At 42.8% G+C, this 19196-nt stretch overlaps 2 protein-coding genes across 2 annotated transcripts; both read left to right on the top strand.

Annotated features, from left to right (window-relative positions):
- The first annotated feature begins 2229 nt into the window (after positions 1-2229).
- On the top strand, positions 2230-8351 carry LOC310957253 (uncharacterized protein). The gene is made up of 4 exons (XM_083927743.1): positions 2230-2398; positions 3771-4364; positions 5394-6143; positions 6709-8351. The coding sequence occupies exons 1-4, from the start codon at positions 2260-2262 to the stop codon at positions 7518-7520; spliced, it is 2295 nt and encodes a 764-aa protein (XP_083783869.1). The 5' UTR covers positions 2230-2259; the 3' UTR covers positions 7521-8351.
- Positions 8352-12265: 3914 nt separating this feature from the next.
- On the top strand, positions 12266-16328 carry LOC310957979 (uncharacterized protein). Its single transcript, XM_083928748.1, has 4 exons — positions 12266-12467; positions 12727-12788; positions 14714-14807; positions 14894-16328. Exons 1-4 carry the CDS (start codon positions 12302-12304, stop codon positions 15952-15954), a joined length of 1383 nt encoding a protein of 460 aa, XP_083784874.1. The 5' UTR covers positions 12266-12301; the 3' UTR covers positions 15955-16328.
- The last annotated feature ends 2868 nt before the right edge of the window (positions 16329-19196 follow it).

Genomic DNA, 19196 nt, shown 5'->3' with positions numbered 1-19196 from the left:
AGTTTGTATTATAAATGTATCTATTTATTATTTTTTTTTCATTTATTTTCTTTTTTCCTCATCTTTGTTTCAACTATGACCTTCATATATTATGAGTTAATGAATATTCTTGAATTAAATAATATTTTGTTGGGACAACAGGGGACTTTAAAATATAATAAAGTAAGTTAATTTGAATTACATCCATTGTGTCTTAGATTGGTGTGACTATCCGTAGTCTCTGAAACAGACCAGTTCACAATGTGTATCTTAAGGGTGGCAAACAAAGTCCTTCCTTTCCTTAGACACTTTCAAACAGAGTAGTGACCAAATGCAGAGCTCTGAAAGAACAGGCTCACCTACACTTACATCTAACCGCCAAAGAGGCAGCTGGACACAAGGTATCTCAAATCTTCCGGATTATGACTCAAAACATTTTCAGCTTTTAAAAAGGATTTTGAGATTTGTCTTTAAATCTTGAAGAAAGCCAAAGTATAACAACTACTTAGCATTATGTACCTATACAGATGGAGATACATGGTACTTTATGATGTTTCCTTTTCAAACAACTGTGTTCTTATGCTTTTCTACTTTTATTTTATTTATTTTGTATTATATTCATTCATTGGAAAGGGACGATATTATAGGCGTTGTTACATTTAAATAAAATACAAGCAATGCAATGAAGAAGACGAAGGATTACTTTATTTATTCCGCACGGGGAAATTGAATTTTTTCACTCTTCTTATTAATCATGTTACACACACAGGCCCGAAATACACACACATGCACAGACAGGATCTATACATGCAATTAAGGAGAGATGTTAGAGCGAGGGGGCTGCCAGTAACGGCGCCCCGAGCAGTTGGGGGTTTGGTGCCTTGAACTGGCACCTCTCCAGCCACCAGTCCACTCTTCACTCATGGTCCACACAGGGGCTTGAGCCAGCGACCCTACGGTTCCCAGCCAAGTCACCTATGGACTGAGCTACTGCCGCCCCCCCCCCCCCCCCAATGTATACAGTATCTAATCTGCAGTCATTGTCCGTGGTGTTTAGGGATCAAATACAATCATATATGGAGAAAAAGATACTCTAGACCAGTGGTGTCAAACTCAAATTCACAGTGGGCCAAATTTAAAAACTGGGACAAAGTGCGGGCCAAACTCAATATCTACAAAACAATAAATAAGATTGCAAATGTACATGTTTTCCTTCTCTCCAGATGTGTATTGTAGAACCTCTTCAGTGCAGGTCCTTGTTCTTGTCGTGGTGTTTCTTATGTTTGGTTCTTTGGTTACAGCCGTGGTGGCTCTGCAGACGAGACCAACAGCTCTTTACCTTCAGACACAGATCATCTGCCTCCCACCGCTGCTGAAAGCTCCTGTTCTCCATCTTTCTTTTGGTCGTTTTTGGGGAGGGGTGGATGAAGTTTGTCTGCAGAGACTGGTAGCATGGATGCTCATGTTTGCTAACAGAAAAGTAGACGTGTATGTGCTTTATACTCACGGGCCAGCTCTCAGAGAACCTTGATATGATCTTGCGGGCCGGATATAATTACACCGCGGGCCAGATTTGGCCCACAGGCCGGAGTTTGACACCCCTGCTGTAGACAGACATACAGTCTGACAGACACATAGAAACATGGAAACAAACAATTATAGACAGGAATAAAGAATAAAAACATACGAATAAACAGCAGTAAAGTGATAATCTAGCCAACAGTGTTTGAATTTGCGAAAAAAAAAAAACCACTACAAACAATTTATTAATCAAATGAGTTTTGGGAAATTGATGTGTATTTCAAATTGAGATTTACGGCAAAACTGTGATAAGAAATAAAGTTTGAAAAAAAAAATATTTATTCATTTTTTAGATGACTGCATCTTTGATTTTGCCAACCTCGGAAGTGTCTCGCGAATATGCGTTGCGCCTTTCGGCTTGTGTTACGGTATTCATGTCATCACTTCCGTAAAAGGGGTACTTGTGTTTATCCTTTGTAGCAATTAGCTGCAGCTAGCTGAACGCAGCACACAATAAAACCAACACTGACCAAATCACTGTAGTTAGTGTGCAGCCCGGGGCTCCAGCACTGACCTGCTTCAGTTAGATACTCGCAGACACGCTTTTCTCTTCAGACTCTGGTTTTCCTGGCACTTCGTCGTTGTTTTTGTTACAAAACAATGTTGAGCAGCGTTGGTCTGCGGGCTCAGATTGCCTCCATAATCGATGTGTTGTCCAAAGCAGCCGTGGCAGAAATTGCCAAAGTTGTGGAGGACAGCATGGTGGTGGTGCGGCTGGAGATGTGTCAGCGTGACAACGAGGTCAAGAAGCTGAAGAGTAACATCGAGGTTCTGCACGACGAGCTGAGATCACTGCAGGAGCCGGTGACCCTGGGACCTGACACCCGTGGGAGAGCCGGTGAGATGGACACTGACACCTGAAACACACCTGAAACACACTCACACAGGACAGGGCTCCTTATTAGTGACGACCACACACTGATCTCTGCTTTCTTTATACCTGTCTGACCTTGGTGTTTGTCCACTCACACAGTAAACAAAGCACCAACAACACAGTTAGTGAACCCAGAGTTTAGTAAAAGACTTACCTACTGGCCCCTGCACCAGCTCCTCTCATAGTAAAGTCCATTCAAGTGGATTACCAAAGTCAATCCCAAAGGAAGGAGCTCATTGGTGCTTTGTTTTCTAACTCCGACTCTCCTGGATTTTTCCCTTAATAGTTGTTACACGAAAAAAAAACTTTCTCCATGGCTTATTTATTGATTTTGTGCTGGAATTACACTTTGAGGGCGCACTAACACTTGAGGACCTCATTGAGGCTCAACTCTCATGGGCGTAATTTCTGAAAAACATGACCCCCTTACACACACACACACACACACACACACACACACACACACACACACACACACACACACACAGTTACAATTACAGACTAGCATGCTTCTGTGTTGTATTCATTGATGATGTGATGTACGTATACAAACACATGGGTGCATCGGTACAAGGACATAAACATACCAGTACACCACCTGTCATTAGTAGAGACAGAATAAAAATACCTTAAATTATTCAAAATAGCATTGAATCCTTTCCATTTTAGATTTACTTTTAAAAAATAAATGAACGACACGGTGGAACAAATCATGTTTAACAAATATATTTTTGTCTCAGACCTGTGCTTCTGTACATCCTGATTATTGCAGATAACTCATGACTGTTTTTATGGCCTATGTGGACCCTGTTTTAGAGACCTTGTGATGAGAGAAGTTCAGAGAGGGATTGTAATGTCTAAGGCAGGTTTTGTTTGGTCTCAACACGTCACCCAACCAAGGCGTAGCTCGTTCTGTCTGTTACCTTATGACCCTGTCTGTCTGGATGGGGTGTCTCCTCTAAAAGGCTGAGCACCAGTGGGCTCGGGGTCACTTCTGCTAAACTCTAAGCTTTGTGATGACGCAGGGGTGAACATATCTTTGTCTGCAGAAGAAAATACTTTGTTTCCATTGGGAACTGGTTCTCAACTGGAACCATTTCTAGATTCCCATCCTCACCAAAACTTGGTTCAAAAGACAGTGTGAGGTATACAGTTGTCAGTCACTGGGTGGTCACTACCATTATTTTCTCCTACTGCCAAATGTGTCAGAATGAAGTAACTGCCAAATTTTAATACACATATTTAACTATGACATTTAAACATTAGAAGTGAATCTACCTTTTTTAAACCCAATGCTAATAAGCTCTTCTACAACTTTATCATTGGCTTTCCACAGATCGCCAGAGTGAAGTTGGTGATGAGAGGACCTTGCTTGTAAACGGGCCCGCTGATAAGGACCAAAACAGCCTGTCCCTAACGGAGGTGCAGGTGAAATGTGAACCTCTGGAAGAAGGAAGTGAAGAGGCCACAGGACAACCCGAGCCGCTGGGAGAAGAACTGGGCTCGTATGAAAGGGACAGTGTGCAATGGCGGCCGACAACGCAAGCTCAGACGGGACACGACAACTCTGATTATTTAAACTTGGGGCAGAACTCCTTGTCGTGTCTCCCTGAATCTTCTCTGGACGGCGACCTGGCCGTGCCCTGCAGCAGCTCCGGTGGGTTCCCGCAGAGCCCGTACAGCCGCGGGCTGCTGGGTTACGGTCAGTATCGTAACTCCTACAACACGGCATGGAGGAGGACGGCGAAGAGGTTAATGTTTAAGAAAGGCTTCACCTGTCCGTATTGTGGCAAGTTCTTTGATCATGCCGGGCACCTGGAGAGGCATAAAAGGATTCACACTGGGGAGAAGCCGTATCGCTGCGAGATCTGTGGGAGCAGGTTCAATCAGAAATGCAGCCTCAAGGAGCACATGAAGATCCACAGAAGATGTAAGTAAATGCTTAATTGTGGAAGCAAAACGGTTGCATGGAAAATCAAAAAAGGCGTTCCTTTTGTCAACAACTATTTTCAGAATTGCCCAAAATGCCCGAAGCATTTTCTCCTTAATGTCACACATCTGTAGCTTGTTGTATTTCTTCACGTGTCATTTTCGTTCCGTGTCTGCGAGTCTTGGTTCAATTCACAGTTGGAAGTATCGGGCTGTGACCTTCCTCTGTGTCACAGCAAGCAGAGAAAACCGGTGTGGTTTAGGCGAGACGAGGGTGAAGGGGGCGGTGGTGACTTAAAAAGCTCCCCGCTGACAGCTGTGTTCGCCTGGCTGGCTTGGAAAAAAAGGCCTTTTATATCCTCTCTGCTTCCCAGGGCAGGACGCATTGGATATTAATTACTGAGGTCACGTCTTAGTTCATGTTCATGGCAACATTACTGAAAGGCAGTTTTTAAGGGGGCGCAAGCAACTTTACCTTTTTCTCCACTATTTTCCATGTGTGGTGTCAAATGCTTCCACACATTTTCTCTCGGACGATTTGGCGTCGTGATGTGTCCTTCGGCACAGCTCAGTCGTTCCTCTGTTTTGCTTTCATAAAGAGAACTTCAATAGGCCGGTTTGCTGAGGGCGATAGCGCGTACAACAGTTGCGCTGTGACGATACGCTCTACAAACCTGCTGTTCCGACCGACAGGGAATTCTGAGTTTGGACAAATGAATACTGATCGGATGCTATGTTTCCCCATGTTTGAATGGTGATTTCTTTTTTTGTGTGTTCTGTTACACATCAATCAATCTGTTTATTTGTCACCTGAAATCCTATATATAGCAATTCTAGTGAATGTGGTGATCAATCCATAAATGCTGTAGGGTAAGTTTTTAGTTGGATGTGAGGAATGTTTAACATGGATAGTAACTCCATCCACATATATGGGCACACTATATGTTTCAAAGTGTGAGCGGGGAAAAGCCTTGGACTTCTTAAATGTTGGTGGTGAAAGTGCTTATAATGACTTCTGTCTATACTACAGCTATTCAGCCCAGACCACTTGAGATGGAAGTGGGCAAACAGAAACAGATCCCGGATGTGAATCCATGTGCAAATACTCTTCGCCCTGAGGAAGAGAGCCAGATGAACTCTGAGGACGGCCCGCCCAAGAATGAAGACGTTCTCACAACACCCGTACACATCAAATCTGAGCCCACGGAAGAGAATATAGCCCAACCGCTGTTTCACAGAGGAAACGGGCAGACGGGGGAAGGAGCAGACAACCTCAGTGATAACTTCACAGCATTTGAGAGAGACAGCCAGCAGTGGATGTCCAGGTTACAGGGACAGAACAACGCAGAGATCGGCAGTACAGATTTTCTCAGCAGCTCAGCGCAGAGTATGACATCGTTCGCAGGGATGGCTCAGTTACTCCCGCCACCGGCCGAAGCTTCTTGTAGCACATTCTCCTTTCCAGGGAAACCGTATGGGGAGCTCAAAAACAGCATGGTCTCCCAAACACCCTACGGATCCTCAAGTGAAGCAGGCTTCCAAGGTATGGCGGGAGGCAGGCAGAATCACCAGAGAAAGAGGGGAAACAGGTCTTTCAACGTTTTCAAACCAAAGAAAAGCTTCTTCTGCTCGTACTGTGGCAAGGTCTTCGAGCGCGCCGGCCACCTTGAAAGGCATTTACGAATTCACACGGGGGAGAAGCCGTACGGATGCCAAATCTGCGGGAGGTGCTTCAATCAGAAGAGTAGCCTCAAGGGCCACATGAGGACGCACAGGAATGGTAAGAAACAAACTTGTGTCCTTTCCAGATGAGATACTAACTGCAGCTGCAGCCAACGATTATTCTTTTAATATAAATAATGTTATCATAAATAATGCTATTCTTTTCACAATAAGTGCAGCGCTAAAAAAATCCCATTTTTTCTGAAGTCCAATTAAATAATTTGCTTTATTGTCCAACCAATAAACCAACAAAATACATATAACTGGGTTCCTTGAGGGCCAATCAAGCACTTTTTTCCCCCAAATCTATTTTTAGAGCGCAACGCAACGCATCTTCCTGCAGGAATAATGATGCACAGCGATACAGCCTACCCAACACATAATGCGTATTCTCAATCAAAACAGTCACAGTTACCCTTTAAGGATTTATTTTTTCACAACCACAACTTCAAAACGTTGTTTTCTTACACAGACGTAATTAAATTTGCGTTCACGTTCTCTTATTGATCCCTTCCACTGTGGAGAACAGGCGCTCTGCAGAGGTGGAAAAAGTAAGACAAAATATCAAATAGCACAAGAGACACTACTTGCTCATCTAACTCTGTCACTTTTTTTCTGAAAAGGTGAGAACACAGAAGTGCTGGAGGCACATCAGCTGATGTTAACAACGCCTGACAATAAACCGCCAAAGAGCCTGGCAGAACCCAATACCGGACTGGCAGCTTCAGAGGAGCAGTTACTGGGCACCACGTACAGCCAGGCAGTTGGTGAGCAAACAGTGATGGTGAAGCTGGAGCCAAATGGGGAGGATTTTCAAACTTTAAGTCACGCAGGGGCCGATAACGGCACAGGAGCACCAGACCAGAGTCAGGCGTGGTCGTCTGGCATGGAGAAGAGTAGTGATACCGAACAAACTGTCTGCGTGCTTCTACAGGATGTCAAGTATCACCTCAGTCCTGCTGCTGGAGCATCTAATGAGCAGCAGGGATACACATCCCCAATAAGGGATCTGCCTTTTCTAGACGACAACGAAAAGGACGACATGATGCATAATGATCACTATTCAATGATGGGGATGCAATCAAGAAGCTCTGATATGACTCTAGCATCAGAGCTGCAAGATCAACATATCGCACCGGCGCTGGCTGGGAATGAGTACACAGCAGTGAGTGACACGACTCACGAGGGAAGTGTGTTTGAATTTAATATAACAGCCTCAGGCAACCATGCGGATAACTGCGGCGGGGACGCCACCGGGCAAAATAGTTTTATATGTTCAACTTGCGGCCAAAGCTTTGATAGCTTCAGTTTATTTCAGAGGCACCAGTGTAAAAACATCCCAGAGCAATCCTTCAGCTGTGAGATCTGTGGTAAGGTTTTTAGTCAGATGAGCATCCTGAAGTTGCACATTAAACTGCACAGACCTGGAGAATAAAAGCCGCGGCATGTCCACAGCAAGGAGAAATACTCTACAACATGGTGCTCCGACAAGCTCGTTACATTCAGTCACAACAAATGGCACAAGTTACTTTGTTATTAAGCAGAAGAACTAAAAGCAGCAGTTTTCTGTTTGAGAACAAACGTTTTGCAGTCTAGCTTCTGTCACATTTTAGGTACAAAATGTTTTCTTTCACTTTGACCCACTCCGTCTTCTCGTCTAAAGAAGACTTTACAAGACCATGAAAAACTTTTTGAAGGGGATTGAGCTTTGTTTCTGGGACCGGACCTTTAATAATGATTTCAGTGCTGCACATTTTAAGTGGCAGTCGACACCGTCACATATTCTGCCACTCAGACTAATCACTCGTTTCAATGAACAATACTTGACTTAATGGTCAAATACTAGTAAGTTCCTCACTGGAATCATGTTTTTTTTGTTTGTCATCATTATTACCTGCGACCTTTTTCAGTCCAACTAAACTAACGCTGATTTAGAGGGACACTGTTCTATGTTCCTATACTGGTCATGATAATATCATTCTAGATGTGTCCTTTTCCTTCCATTTTTTTTATTTTTATCATATTGATGACTCTACGAAATTGCCCTTAGGTGTGAATGGTTGTCTGTCTCTGTTCGTCTCTATGTGCCCTGCAATAGACTGCCGTCCTGTCCAGGGTGTACCCCGCCTCACGCCCGAGGTGAAAAATATCACAATATACTATATATATATATCATTTGGCTAAACAGTATTTAGTGGGATTTGGCTGAATTGGAACAAATTATAATATGCTATATCAACTAATTATATTACTAATTATAGCACAGGTTTCTTCTCTAAATAGATTTTTAAGAAACTTGAGAAAAAAAATGTAAAATCAACCAGTTTGACAAGACAAGGACCCACATCTTTATACTGTATCTGAAAATATTGAATAGTTTTTTTTGTTTAAGGGGGATGATGATGATGATGATGATGATGATTGTATGTTTCTTGAGATGTGCATTGAGAGAATAAGTAGACCGTAGTGTCTTCAATCTAAGTTGAACCGAACAAACTCCACCTCACGCAACATTATAAGTTATACCTCAAATTAGCATTGCCAATTAAAGTTGCATGTAAATATGTCTTTATACTTGATGATGTTCAATAGTACGTTGGTTTTGTCTTTAAAGAAAGCCCCAGTTCAAAGCAGATGTTGTCAGCCAAGGATTTCAAACATACCACGCCACCCATGAAGATCATATGCAGGAAATGTATGCAGAACTAAAAATCATGCAATACCTCAGTGATACACAGGGTACCCATTGTTCTCAGTTTCTCTGTGGTTATGTTATTACCTTTTGACCATTTTAATTTCATTTTTTTTACAAAATATACCAGCCAGTATTGTATAAAAAGCCATTAAAGTGGTTGAGTAAATAGTTGGTTCTGAATGAATGCATTTCACGTGGGTGCAGTTTACATTTGTTGAAGTAGGTGGCTGGACCTGAAGGGATCATTGAAATAGCTTGACAACACTTACACTCCAGCTGAACACACAGAACGAGCACGTCCACAAAAACAGTCACAGTTCAGTGTAATGAGTGCCTACATTTTTTACATGGGAATGAAATCCCAAACACAGCCACTGCAGTTTTGTTGTTGTTCTTTTTTTATTTATAGTGTTCACTGATCGATAATTGTCAATCTCACACCCTATTGTAGCATGTAGGATGGTGGATAACATTCCAGAAGATTAATCAGAATCAGTCTTTCTTTGTTTAGCTTTTTGTATTTTCAAATAAATTCAAAACTAAGTTAATCAAATTGTAGAGTCTGGATGTCTGGTACTCTGTTTTTTTTACTGATCAGTGTAAATAAATGATTGGTTGATGATGTTTCCTTCACCATTTCCTCCTCCTTTGCCCTTTTGTAATATCACCTTACCTCCTTTTTCTACCAGCAAAAGATGTACAATTTGATCTTCATCAAACGGAAGATGACCTAAAATGGATCCTTGAGGGACCCCAATTTAGATGATATTTCTAGTGTCACAAATTACTTTGGGCCTTTTGAGTCAAGACGTCTTAAACTCTTAGACTGCTAAAATGCGGGTTAACTAGTAGGTGACTTTAACCGAGCGTTTGTTATAGGTAATGTAGGCCACAGAAGGGGTCGGAATAGGGTAACTTCATTTTGAAAAGCCGACTGACCGAGGTCTTTTTTTGGGACCGACAAATACAGCTATTGGAATGGAAGTTTAGAGAAATTTAGACCTACATGCAAGTGTGAATTAGTATTATAATTTCAAGTGTTTTCAACCCACTGTCATTCTTGTGTTTTGAGAGATGGTGGCCTGCCTGATGGCCGAGCTGATACAAAATGTCATGCAATCCAGTTACTTTTAAGGCTGTACAGTCGTCTGCCAGACTAGTAAAGGTAAGTCCGTTTTAAGTTTTAACCGTTTTAACCTAAAACGCCTACGAGTCAATTCAACTTTATTGATATAGCACATTTCATACATAATACAATGCAACCCACTGGGCCTTGACTACTTCCTACACCCTTTCTGTCACGGATGGTGCAGAATATACAAATGCCAAAATATGCAACAGCACACACACAGTACAGGTGAAACATGCTCACACACTTTAGTTCTGGTAAGAACATGTGCAGCCACATTTTGTATAATAATTGCAGAGTTAGCTGCTCAACATAATCCTGGGAGGCCGCTGAATATATGACTACAGTAGTCTGGTCTGCTTGTCATAAATGCATGAATGAGCATGCATTTGATGCAAAGCCACTTAACTTTGAGAGTTTTTTTAAATGGTTGAAGGCTGATCTTGTGATTTGATTGATATGGCTTTTAGATTTTTGATCACTGTCTATGATTACACCCAGGCTTCACTTTTGTGCCCCAGAGACAAAGATCTGAGATGATCTATTGTTGCAAAAAAGTGATATCTTAAGATTAACTGATACACTGAGTTAGGGAAAGTACTGTATGGTCTCTGGGTCATCAAGAGAAAGGTATACCGTTGTGAATTATCTTCAAATTCTGGTAATTTATTTTGTGCTTCTGCATGTGCAAGTGGGAGCATACAGATTGAATAGTAGTGGTCCCAGAATCAAACCTTGGGGCACACCACACAAGGCAAAATCTCATATAACTAGCTGTCCTGTGGATAGGTTAGAACTGGGCTGGATAGGTCAGCCCATTTTTTTAACCCCTCAGTGTTGACAGCATCACTGAGACCCAGTAACACAAGAACACAAATATTTTAGCGTCTTTACTTATATACAGAACACAACTTTAATGGGTTCTGCTTCGCTGCCATGGTGTGATTAAAAAAACGGATTGATAAATGCCTGGAAGGCTGTTTGGCTTAATCTAATTATTTAGCTGACATAATTGACTTTTTTTCCAATTATTTTGCTGGGTAATGCTAAGTTGGAGATGGGCATGTAGTTGCAGTAACTGTTGCAGCAAGGCTGCTCTTCTTCAGGAGGGATTTATTGACAGCTGTTTTAAGTGATGCAGAAAAATACCTGACTGAAGAGAGCAGCTGACAATGTCTTATACCTCAAGTTAAAAAAAATATTGTAGGGAGAGAATCCAAGCAGGAATTTGGTGAGGGCAAACTTCTTTTTGTTTATTAGGGGGTTGCAACCATAACTTTCTTTGGTGCATGCCGTCACCAACTGTATCAGAGTATGTAACACCATCGTCTGCCCTCAAAGCAATTTCAGTCAAAAGCAACTGGACTTGGTTATTTGTCTAGGAAGACGTTTCACCTCTCATCCAAGAGGCTTCATCAGTTCATGTACGCATCTGACCGAAGACTTCAGACGTTCAGACTCAATGGAGCACTAATGAAGTCGAAACCAACTGCCCACCAACGACTGTCACTCTAACGACGGGCGTTTGCACTTGGAGCACAAAGGGTTCCACTGACATCATCGGCCTTGTGAGAGGTTAAATACCTGGATCTCACACCAGTTAGTTGGACCAGTCCCAGCCTGGTCCTAGTCCTGGTCCTGGACCTGCACCAGTACCAGCCTGGTCAGATGCGTACATGAACTGATGAAGCCTCTTAGATGAGAGGGGAAACATCTTCCTAGACAAACAACCAGTCCAGTATATTTGTATTTATTTTTTATTAACCTTTATTTAAACAGGTAAAATCTCATTGAGACCCAGGGTCTCATTTGCAAGAGAGACCTGTTCAGGTCAGCAGCAGCAAAACACAAAGTTACAGACTAACTGAACACACAGGAGACACAACACAGAACACAAACAGTAAAACAGTAAAATAATACAGTGCAAAGGGCAAAGAACAAGATAAGTTCAAGTTAAATTATGTACAAGTGCAGACCCCCACAGACTGTCTCAGGAGGATAACGATGACCTGGACAAATGAGAACATTCACAACCATCATCTACGTCTTTTTACAAGAAGAGAAAGAGGAAATCAAATAAATAGGTAAATAAATACAACAATAAATAAATAATATGTGAAGGCCATGATCTGTTCCTCTCCTCCTTGTTTGTTGGGATTCCACTGCGCGTTTACTCGTGTGTTTACGGTAAAGCCCTCCGCCACACGGAAGAAAAGGTTCCAGCTAGCTAGAAACAGGGATATGAAATGTTCTAGTGCGTCGGTTGTTTTCGCGTTTTTCTAATGAAAATCGTTGCGTGGAGGGAGGCTATTTCTATTCCATCCTCACATATTACTTTGCACGAACCAACATGGCGACGTGCATTCCCTTTCAGAGCCAGTTATCTTCTATAATGGAGGTTTTGGTGAAAGCAGCAGTGGCAGAGATATCCAAACTAGTCGATGACAAATGTGCGTTTTTGCATCTTGAAATCTCCCGAAAACAAAGCGAGAATGACATGCTGAAGAGGAAATTAGTCATGATGGAGAGCAAGAACGCACAGCTGCAGCGCGGGTTCGGTAAGATGCTCCCACTGTTTACTTTATGCTCTTAATCTAATGTGTTATGCATATTCATGTACAAGTATCAGTTTGCAGCAGGACGATTAGTGTAAGGCAGCACTGTAGGCATGCTGTACATTCTCATATAAATGCATGCATCTTACATTGATGCACGTTGGTTAAAAAATTGGATGCATTTCCACCTTTAAAAATGTCTTTAATGTCACTTTGGTCTTGCTTTTGACAATGTTTTTTTTGTTTTCCTATCCTGCACCAGAGAACTACATGGACAGAGGAACTGATGTGCGGAGCTGTCCGCATCCTACAGGAGATATTAAGGTATTACTGTCAATGGTGTTACTCAGTATTGTAATGTATCTAAATCAAGGCTGGATTACCAACCTGGCAAAGTTGGCAACTGTCTCCGGAGCCCAGATCACCAGGCCACAGCTCCAGGTTCACTATGCACACAGATAGTTTATTTGTAATATTTGAACCAGTGTGAGGTATTTTTTTAAGAAGAAATGTGTCCAACAAATAGGGATATTTACAACATTTTGGTTGCACTTTCACCAAAATAGTAATCCGCGCTTAAATTTGCTGTTTTTGATGTAAAATGGACCCAGATTAAAATGCGTACAGTAGCCTGAGACCTTGTGATTGGCTCACACCAGCAGACAGACAGACAGACAGACAGACAGACAGACAGACAGACAGATGTATAAACCTGCCAAAGTACTCGTCTTCTGTAGTAGATCCAGGTTCAGTAGATGTCACATTTTGCCATGTTGAAACACACACACACACACACACACACACACACACACACACACACACACACACACACACACACACACACAGACTAATAAACACCACTTTGTCCCACCATGAGTAAATAGGAAGCGTACTTTGGCTATCAGTGCATTTCTATATTTGTATGTAACATTGGTACAGTCCAAATACATGCAGGTGTTCGGTTCATTGATGACTCTAAATTGCCCGTAGGTGTGAATGGTTGTCTGTCTCTGTTCGTCTCTATCTGTCCTGTGATAGACTGGCGTCCTGTCCAGGGTGGACCCCGCCTCACGCCCAATGTCAGCCTTTGATCGGCCCCAGCCCCCTGCGACCCCGATAGGGACAAGAGGTTAAAGATGATGGATGGAATTAAAATAAAATGATGGCTTAATGTAGGATTAGGATATTGGCCTAAACCGGTAAATGTATTTTCCCAAATCTTGGGGCCAAAATAACCCCTCCATTACATTTTAGGGTCATTCTGAGATTCCTTTGTCCCCCTTCATTTCTGGCCCCGGGGCCAACAAAGTAGAAGCCCAGCAGTCATCTAATTTCACCTGACTAGCATTGACACCGCTGTGGAACACACTTATGTTGAATTAAAGCTGCTTTTTTGGTTGTTGTATAAACACTGGATCAAATGACTTTGCTCTCACCAGTGTGGTTTCCAGCTGCAGCAGCAGTATGCCGTTATATTTGTGTTGAAGAAGCAAAGTGAGATTTTGAGCACAGAAAGATATATTTTGCGAGTGCATAATTTACGCGAGCAAAACCTAATTTTATTTGAGCAAGCAATGACGCCATACAGCAGCAGGCAGCTGGAAAAAAAACTGTCCCCTACGTGCCCAGAATCACACAAGTGACAGATAAAAGAAGTGACTAGCTGGTGAACATAGTGGAGAATTCATCACCTCAAGAGCCAGATATTTCCCTCTGGAGTCGGCAGAGACCAAACAGCTTAAATGAGAGTCATTTTTTGGATTTACATTCGCCAGGTGGACAAAATGCTCGACTCAAAGCAAATTCTAATGTTGTTGTGTGTCTGCTCGGTTTATAAATAAGCCAACGTTTGCTCACAGGTTCATAAAATCTACTTTTAATATGATAATATATCCAAGTTGTTTCCAGTTAAAGGCAAGGCAAGGCAAGTTTATTTGTATGGCACAATTCAACAACAAGGCAATTCAAAGTGCTTCACACAAAACATTAAAAGCACTGGGAGAAATAACACAAATAACATATAAATTTCAAACCTATAAAAGATTTAAAACGCATAAAAGGTCATTTTTAAAACACAAAAGATTGTTTCAGTTAAAAAGGTTACAGTGAAAAGCAGCGGCAAACAGGAAAGTCTTCAGTCTTGATTTAAAAGAACTGAGAGTTGCAGCAGATTTGCAGTTTTCTGGAAGTTTGTTCCAGATTTGCGAAGCATAAAAAGTTAAAGTTGAATCCACCCTTTGTTTATGCAGTTTCCTGATATTGATGACGCCACTGTCTCGTTCACAATTAAAGAAGAGAGTCCAGACGAGATGCTGTGGATCAGTGACTCTGCCAGACCCATTGGTGAGTTGAAAGAACTGGATTTTGTGCGTCATTCAGTCCAAAAAATGAGCTTAAAATGACTACATGTTCCCACCTGTCACTTGCAGGTTCTGCTGTACAATACCGCAATCCAGCTCGTGCCCCAGAGAGCCAGCAGCTTGAAGAAGACTGCCCGTTAAACCCGTCAGAGGTCGCCACAAGGAAAGCATCAGATTTTGGTGACTTGTATAACTCTGGTCATCATGCGGGAGACATCAGTGGCCTTCAGTTCAGCGTCAAGACAGAGAAGGAGGAGGACCGATCAGGACTGAGTCAGGATGGATGCCAGCACGGCGCGGGGAAGCAGACTCAACTCGCTGCTGACTTTTCCATGGATGAAAGAGAGACTCAGCTCTGGTCCTCCATAATTGAAGGTGATGACATTGATGATGGTTTTCCTGACTTCTCTAGTGTGGTAGAGGAGTATTCCAACACATTTCCGGACCATTCTGATGTTCAGTCGGTTTCTAACACTACCAAGTCCGCTAGCGTGCAACACTTGTCCTCTCAGAGGCCGTGTAATGGGATCTACAACAGTGAGTATCAGAAGGATGTTCCACAGTCGTCCAGTTTTCAACCCAGACCTCAGGGTAGCCTGTCACAGCAAGACAGGCAGAAGGAACAAGTTTACTCGCAGAGAAACCCCTTGCAAGTCGCACATCCGAGGCAGCCAGATGAACACGCTGAGAGGGAGACCGCGGCCGGAGATAGGCCGGTCGTAAGTCACTCGCACAACACTTTCACAACGGGCGGCTTCCACCCTCCCCACAAAGCTCTCTCCGGCACGGCACGGGGCTACGCCTGCTCACACTGTGGGAAGACGTTCAGCCGTCTGCACCAGTTCAAGCTGCACCAGCAAAGCCACAAGAGAAAGCGGTCGTTCTGGTGCACGGTGTGCGGGAAGAGCTTCCAGTGTTCCTCCCACCTGAGCATACATCACCGGACACACACGGGCGAGAAGCCGTACGGTTGTGGACAGTGCGGGAAGAGGTTCACGCAGCAGAGCAGTCTGAGGGTCCACCAGCGCACGCACAGCGGGGAACGGCCCTACAGCTGCTCGCTGTGCGGGAAGACCTTCATCCTGATGCACCATTTGAAACGCCACAGAATCATTCACACATACAGCTGAGGGGGAGACGTCTACAGTGATGTAGCTCAGGCCCCCTACCCCCAAAAAAAGCAAAAGTGAGCGAGCCAGATTTTGTTGTTGGGGTTTGTAACCTTGTGAATTCCTCACAGACTTTGTACATTAATGCATATTCTACTATGCAAAATCCATCTGGATGGATTTTAAGATGTTTGCTTTGTTTTTTTTTTAAAAATACTTCCTAAAAATTGAATTGCGCCCTCAAACAGAATTAACACCGGTCAGTATTTTTAAGACACCTCCAAAGCTAGAAATCCAAAAAAAACAACATCTAAAGTGTGTGTTCATGAAAAAGAAAATCTGCAGATTTCCTCTTAATGCTGCCTGCATACTGATCCTCACAGTTAGGTTCAGCTCCTCCTGTAGAAATATGCCTTACTTCATCTCAGCACGGGAACTGTAGAAGCACAAGACGCCCATCCTCCCCATGTACTCCCCTTTACAGTCACAAGAGGGCGTTCCATTCAGAGCCAGTGAAGCACCTGTCAGGTTTACGCTTTGATGTCAACATTGGTAAAAACCTGCCTGGCTATTGTTCCCAGTTGAATTTTCCCATTAAACGTTTCCCCAAAACCCTTTGTTGTGATTTACAGTATATTAAAGGGTCCAGCAGCATTTCTTCAGGTAACTCTTGCCAAGTTTGTTAACAAAACAAGCACTTTATTGATCCCTAAATGGAGAAATTCGATGTTCATCACACAGGGCCTATAGACATGCATTAGTGGAGAGATGTCAGAGCGAAAGACCTGCCACGTAGTCGTTGCTCCAAGCACCTTGGAAGTGCCCAGGGGGTCCACAATCAATACATGGGTCTGTGAGGAACTTGTCCCGGCCCAAGCCAAATCCAGAGGGACTGTGCTACCGATGCCCATCATCATTATCATTCACTAAGTTTCATTTGCTCCTCAAAATTAGGGCTGAAAGTAAAACTTTTATAAATTGTGAAAAAAATATGCATCACAGATTTCAGATTGTTCTGTTCCCTCCCAGCAGCATACGACCCAAATATGACAAGAATGGACAGATATATAAAACAGAAACAGCAGTTAGATAAACTAAAATGAACAGATGATCAAACTTGTTGCTGATTAATTTACTCTCCGTTGACTCGTGAATTGATCGGCCTGTAGCTTTGTCAGTGTGGTCGACCAAATGGCACCAGAGGGCAGCATATCCTTATCCTTTACAGCATTGATTCTCAAACTTTGTACATGTCGCACCACCACAGAACATATCAGGCTCTCAAGCACCACCACTAAGACCAATGTTAAAATACAGCAGTGTAGGCCGACACTATTCATCTACTGACAGAAAGGTTTATTCCTAATCAGGAGATAATTTATTGTTGACTGTATTCAGCCACAGCCACGCTGCAGGAAGGGTAGCACCAGAACTGACATGTCAGTGTTTTCAAACCAATCATTTCACCTCTGTTTACTCTCTTACCATCACAGTGTAGCTCTTGAATAGCATAGAAGAGAAATACTTAGAATTAAGCATGACTACATAGCAGGCTGATATTGAAACAAAAATATTACAAAAATTACTTATTTTAAATCACATTTCAGGGATCTTAAAAGTTTTAGTGTTTTCTTAGCATGATATTAATTTAGTAATTAATGTTTCCTTTTTTTTTTAATTTTGGAGATTCCTTCGCTTACCACGAGTACCACAGTCTGAGAACTAGTGCTTTACAGCATGGGTGTCAAACTGATCCAGTAAAGGGCCGTGTGGCTGCAGGTTTTCATTCCAACCAATCAAAAACACACCTGGTCCAACAAATCAACTGTGTGAAGACAGTTCAGGTGATGGAGTAAGTCGAGTCAGGTGTGTTCTTGCTTGGTTGGACTGAAAACGTGCAGCCACACGGCCCTTTACTGGATCACTTTGACACCCATGCTTTACAGCATCACAGTAGAGAGGGAACTATGACTTCATGCTGCCTGAGGCCTGAACAGGAACCCTCAGCGGTTTGACAGCCTATACTGTACAGAGTGAGACAGCAGCTCACAGCACTGCTGCAAAGAAAGCAGCAGTAGTTTATGCTTTTATGTACGTTTTTCCTGTTGAGATGTTACTTTAAGTTGTGTAGAAGCTGTAGCCGGTCTAAAGGTCCTGTAGATGAGAGATCAATGTCTTCCTGTTTCACTGTAGAGTTAAAAAGTGTCAGAAATGTTGTGTTCGGTTCATCCGGACACTGTATTTGTCTTACTTTCCATTATGTATGTGGTTGAATAATGTGTCCAACGGGTTTTAGTTTGGTGTTGAAAGGGGTTATGCAGGTAGTACAGTACAATATAAACACGGCTCTGGAACAGTATGTCCTACAGTAATGATGAGGGCCAGAGACGACGACTCCTTCAGAGCAGCCGTAATGTTTGACAGATGTACTGTAACTTTTTGTTTGTAGAGCTTCACTGCAAACACGCACGCACACTTCTTTAAAGGTGTTAGAGAGGAAGTTGATGCCTTGGAGTAAATGATTTCCCTTTATAAACACAAAGGGTGCGAGCAGGAGTGTCCACTTAGGCCACTAATCTTTTCTTCTTCTTCTCGTTTCGAATATAGCAGGTGTTTTTGCAGAGGGCCTTAAATTAGATATGTAAAAGTAGTTGTTTTAGATAAGTGTACACTTCACACTCAATGTGTGAAGGTAGATTGGTGAAACAAAGTGCTGAGAGGCGAATAGTCAAACAGGTCTTTCACTGCAAGCTTAAACAAGCAGCTTTTAAATATACCATACATCCACTAAATTACAGTGAGGTGTGCGTGTGTGTGTGTGTGTGTGTGTGCGGTGCTAACGAGGTGTTCTGCCCGTAGAGCATCAGTACATTTTGTACAGACACCTGAGAGCTGCTCACTCACTGCAGAGATACAGACAGCTCGCAGAGTTCTCATGACCTTGTATGGTCACAAACACTGGTCCCTGAGCGTCATGGAAAATGCTTCTTTTTAGAGGAGGAGGAGGAGGAAGGGGACAAGTGGTAGTGGATATATTTTGGGTAAGAAAGTGGGAGAGTGCAGACTGGAGTATCCATGTCTGTGGAGTGAGTGGACAGAAAAGAAAAAGGAGGGTACACACGGCTGATAAGGTGAAGGACAAACAGACAGTAAACCTGTCAGCTAGGATGATGGTGTCCTCTCCCACAAGGGACAGCTGTGCCTTGGACCTATTTGTTGACGTTTTTTCCCTGGGAAGCTTACGTTGAATTGCAGATGAATGG

The sequence above is a fragment of the Echiichthys vipera genome (assembly GCF_963691815.1).
Source record: "Echiichthys vipera genome assembly, chromosome: 15".
Classification (NCBI taxonomy): Eukaryota; Metazoa; Chordata; class Actinopteri; order Perciformes; family Trachinidae; genus Echiichthys; species Echiichthys vipera.
Note: the sequence above shows the minus strand (reverse complement) of the source record. Positions and strands in the feature narration are given on the sequence as shown.

Bases quoted from the DNA above. Each gene is read 5' to 3' on its own strand.
- LOC310957979 (XM_083928748.1), top strand. From the start codon at position 12,302: ATGGAGGTTTTGGTGAAAGCAGCAGTGGCAGAGATATCCAAACTAGTC. The intron at 12,468-12,726 runs GTAAGATGCTCC...ATCCTGCACCAG, and splicing joins ACAGCTGCAGCGCGGGTTCG to AGAACTACATGGACAGAGGA. The intron at 14,808-14,893 runs GTGAGTTGAAAG...TGTCACTTGCAG, and splicing joins TGACTCTGCCAGACCCATTG to GTTCTGCTGTACAATACCGC.
- LOC310957253 (XM_083927743.1), top strand. From the start codon at position 2,260: ATGGTGGTGGTGCGGCTGGAGATGTGTCAGCGTGACAACGAGGTCAAG. The intron at 2,399-3,770 runs GTGAGATGGACA...GGCTTTCCACAG, and splicing joins TGACACCCGTGGGAGAGCCG to ATCGCCAGAGTGAAGTTGGT. The intron at 4,365-5,393 runs GTAAGTAAATGC...TCTATACTACAG, and splicing joins CATGAAGATCCACAGAAGAT to CTATTCAGCCCAGACCACTT.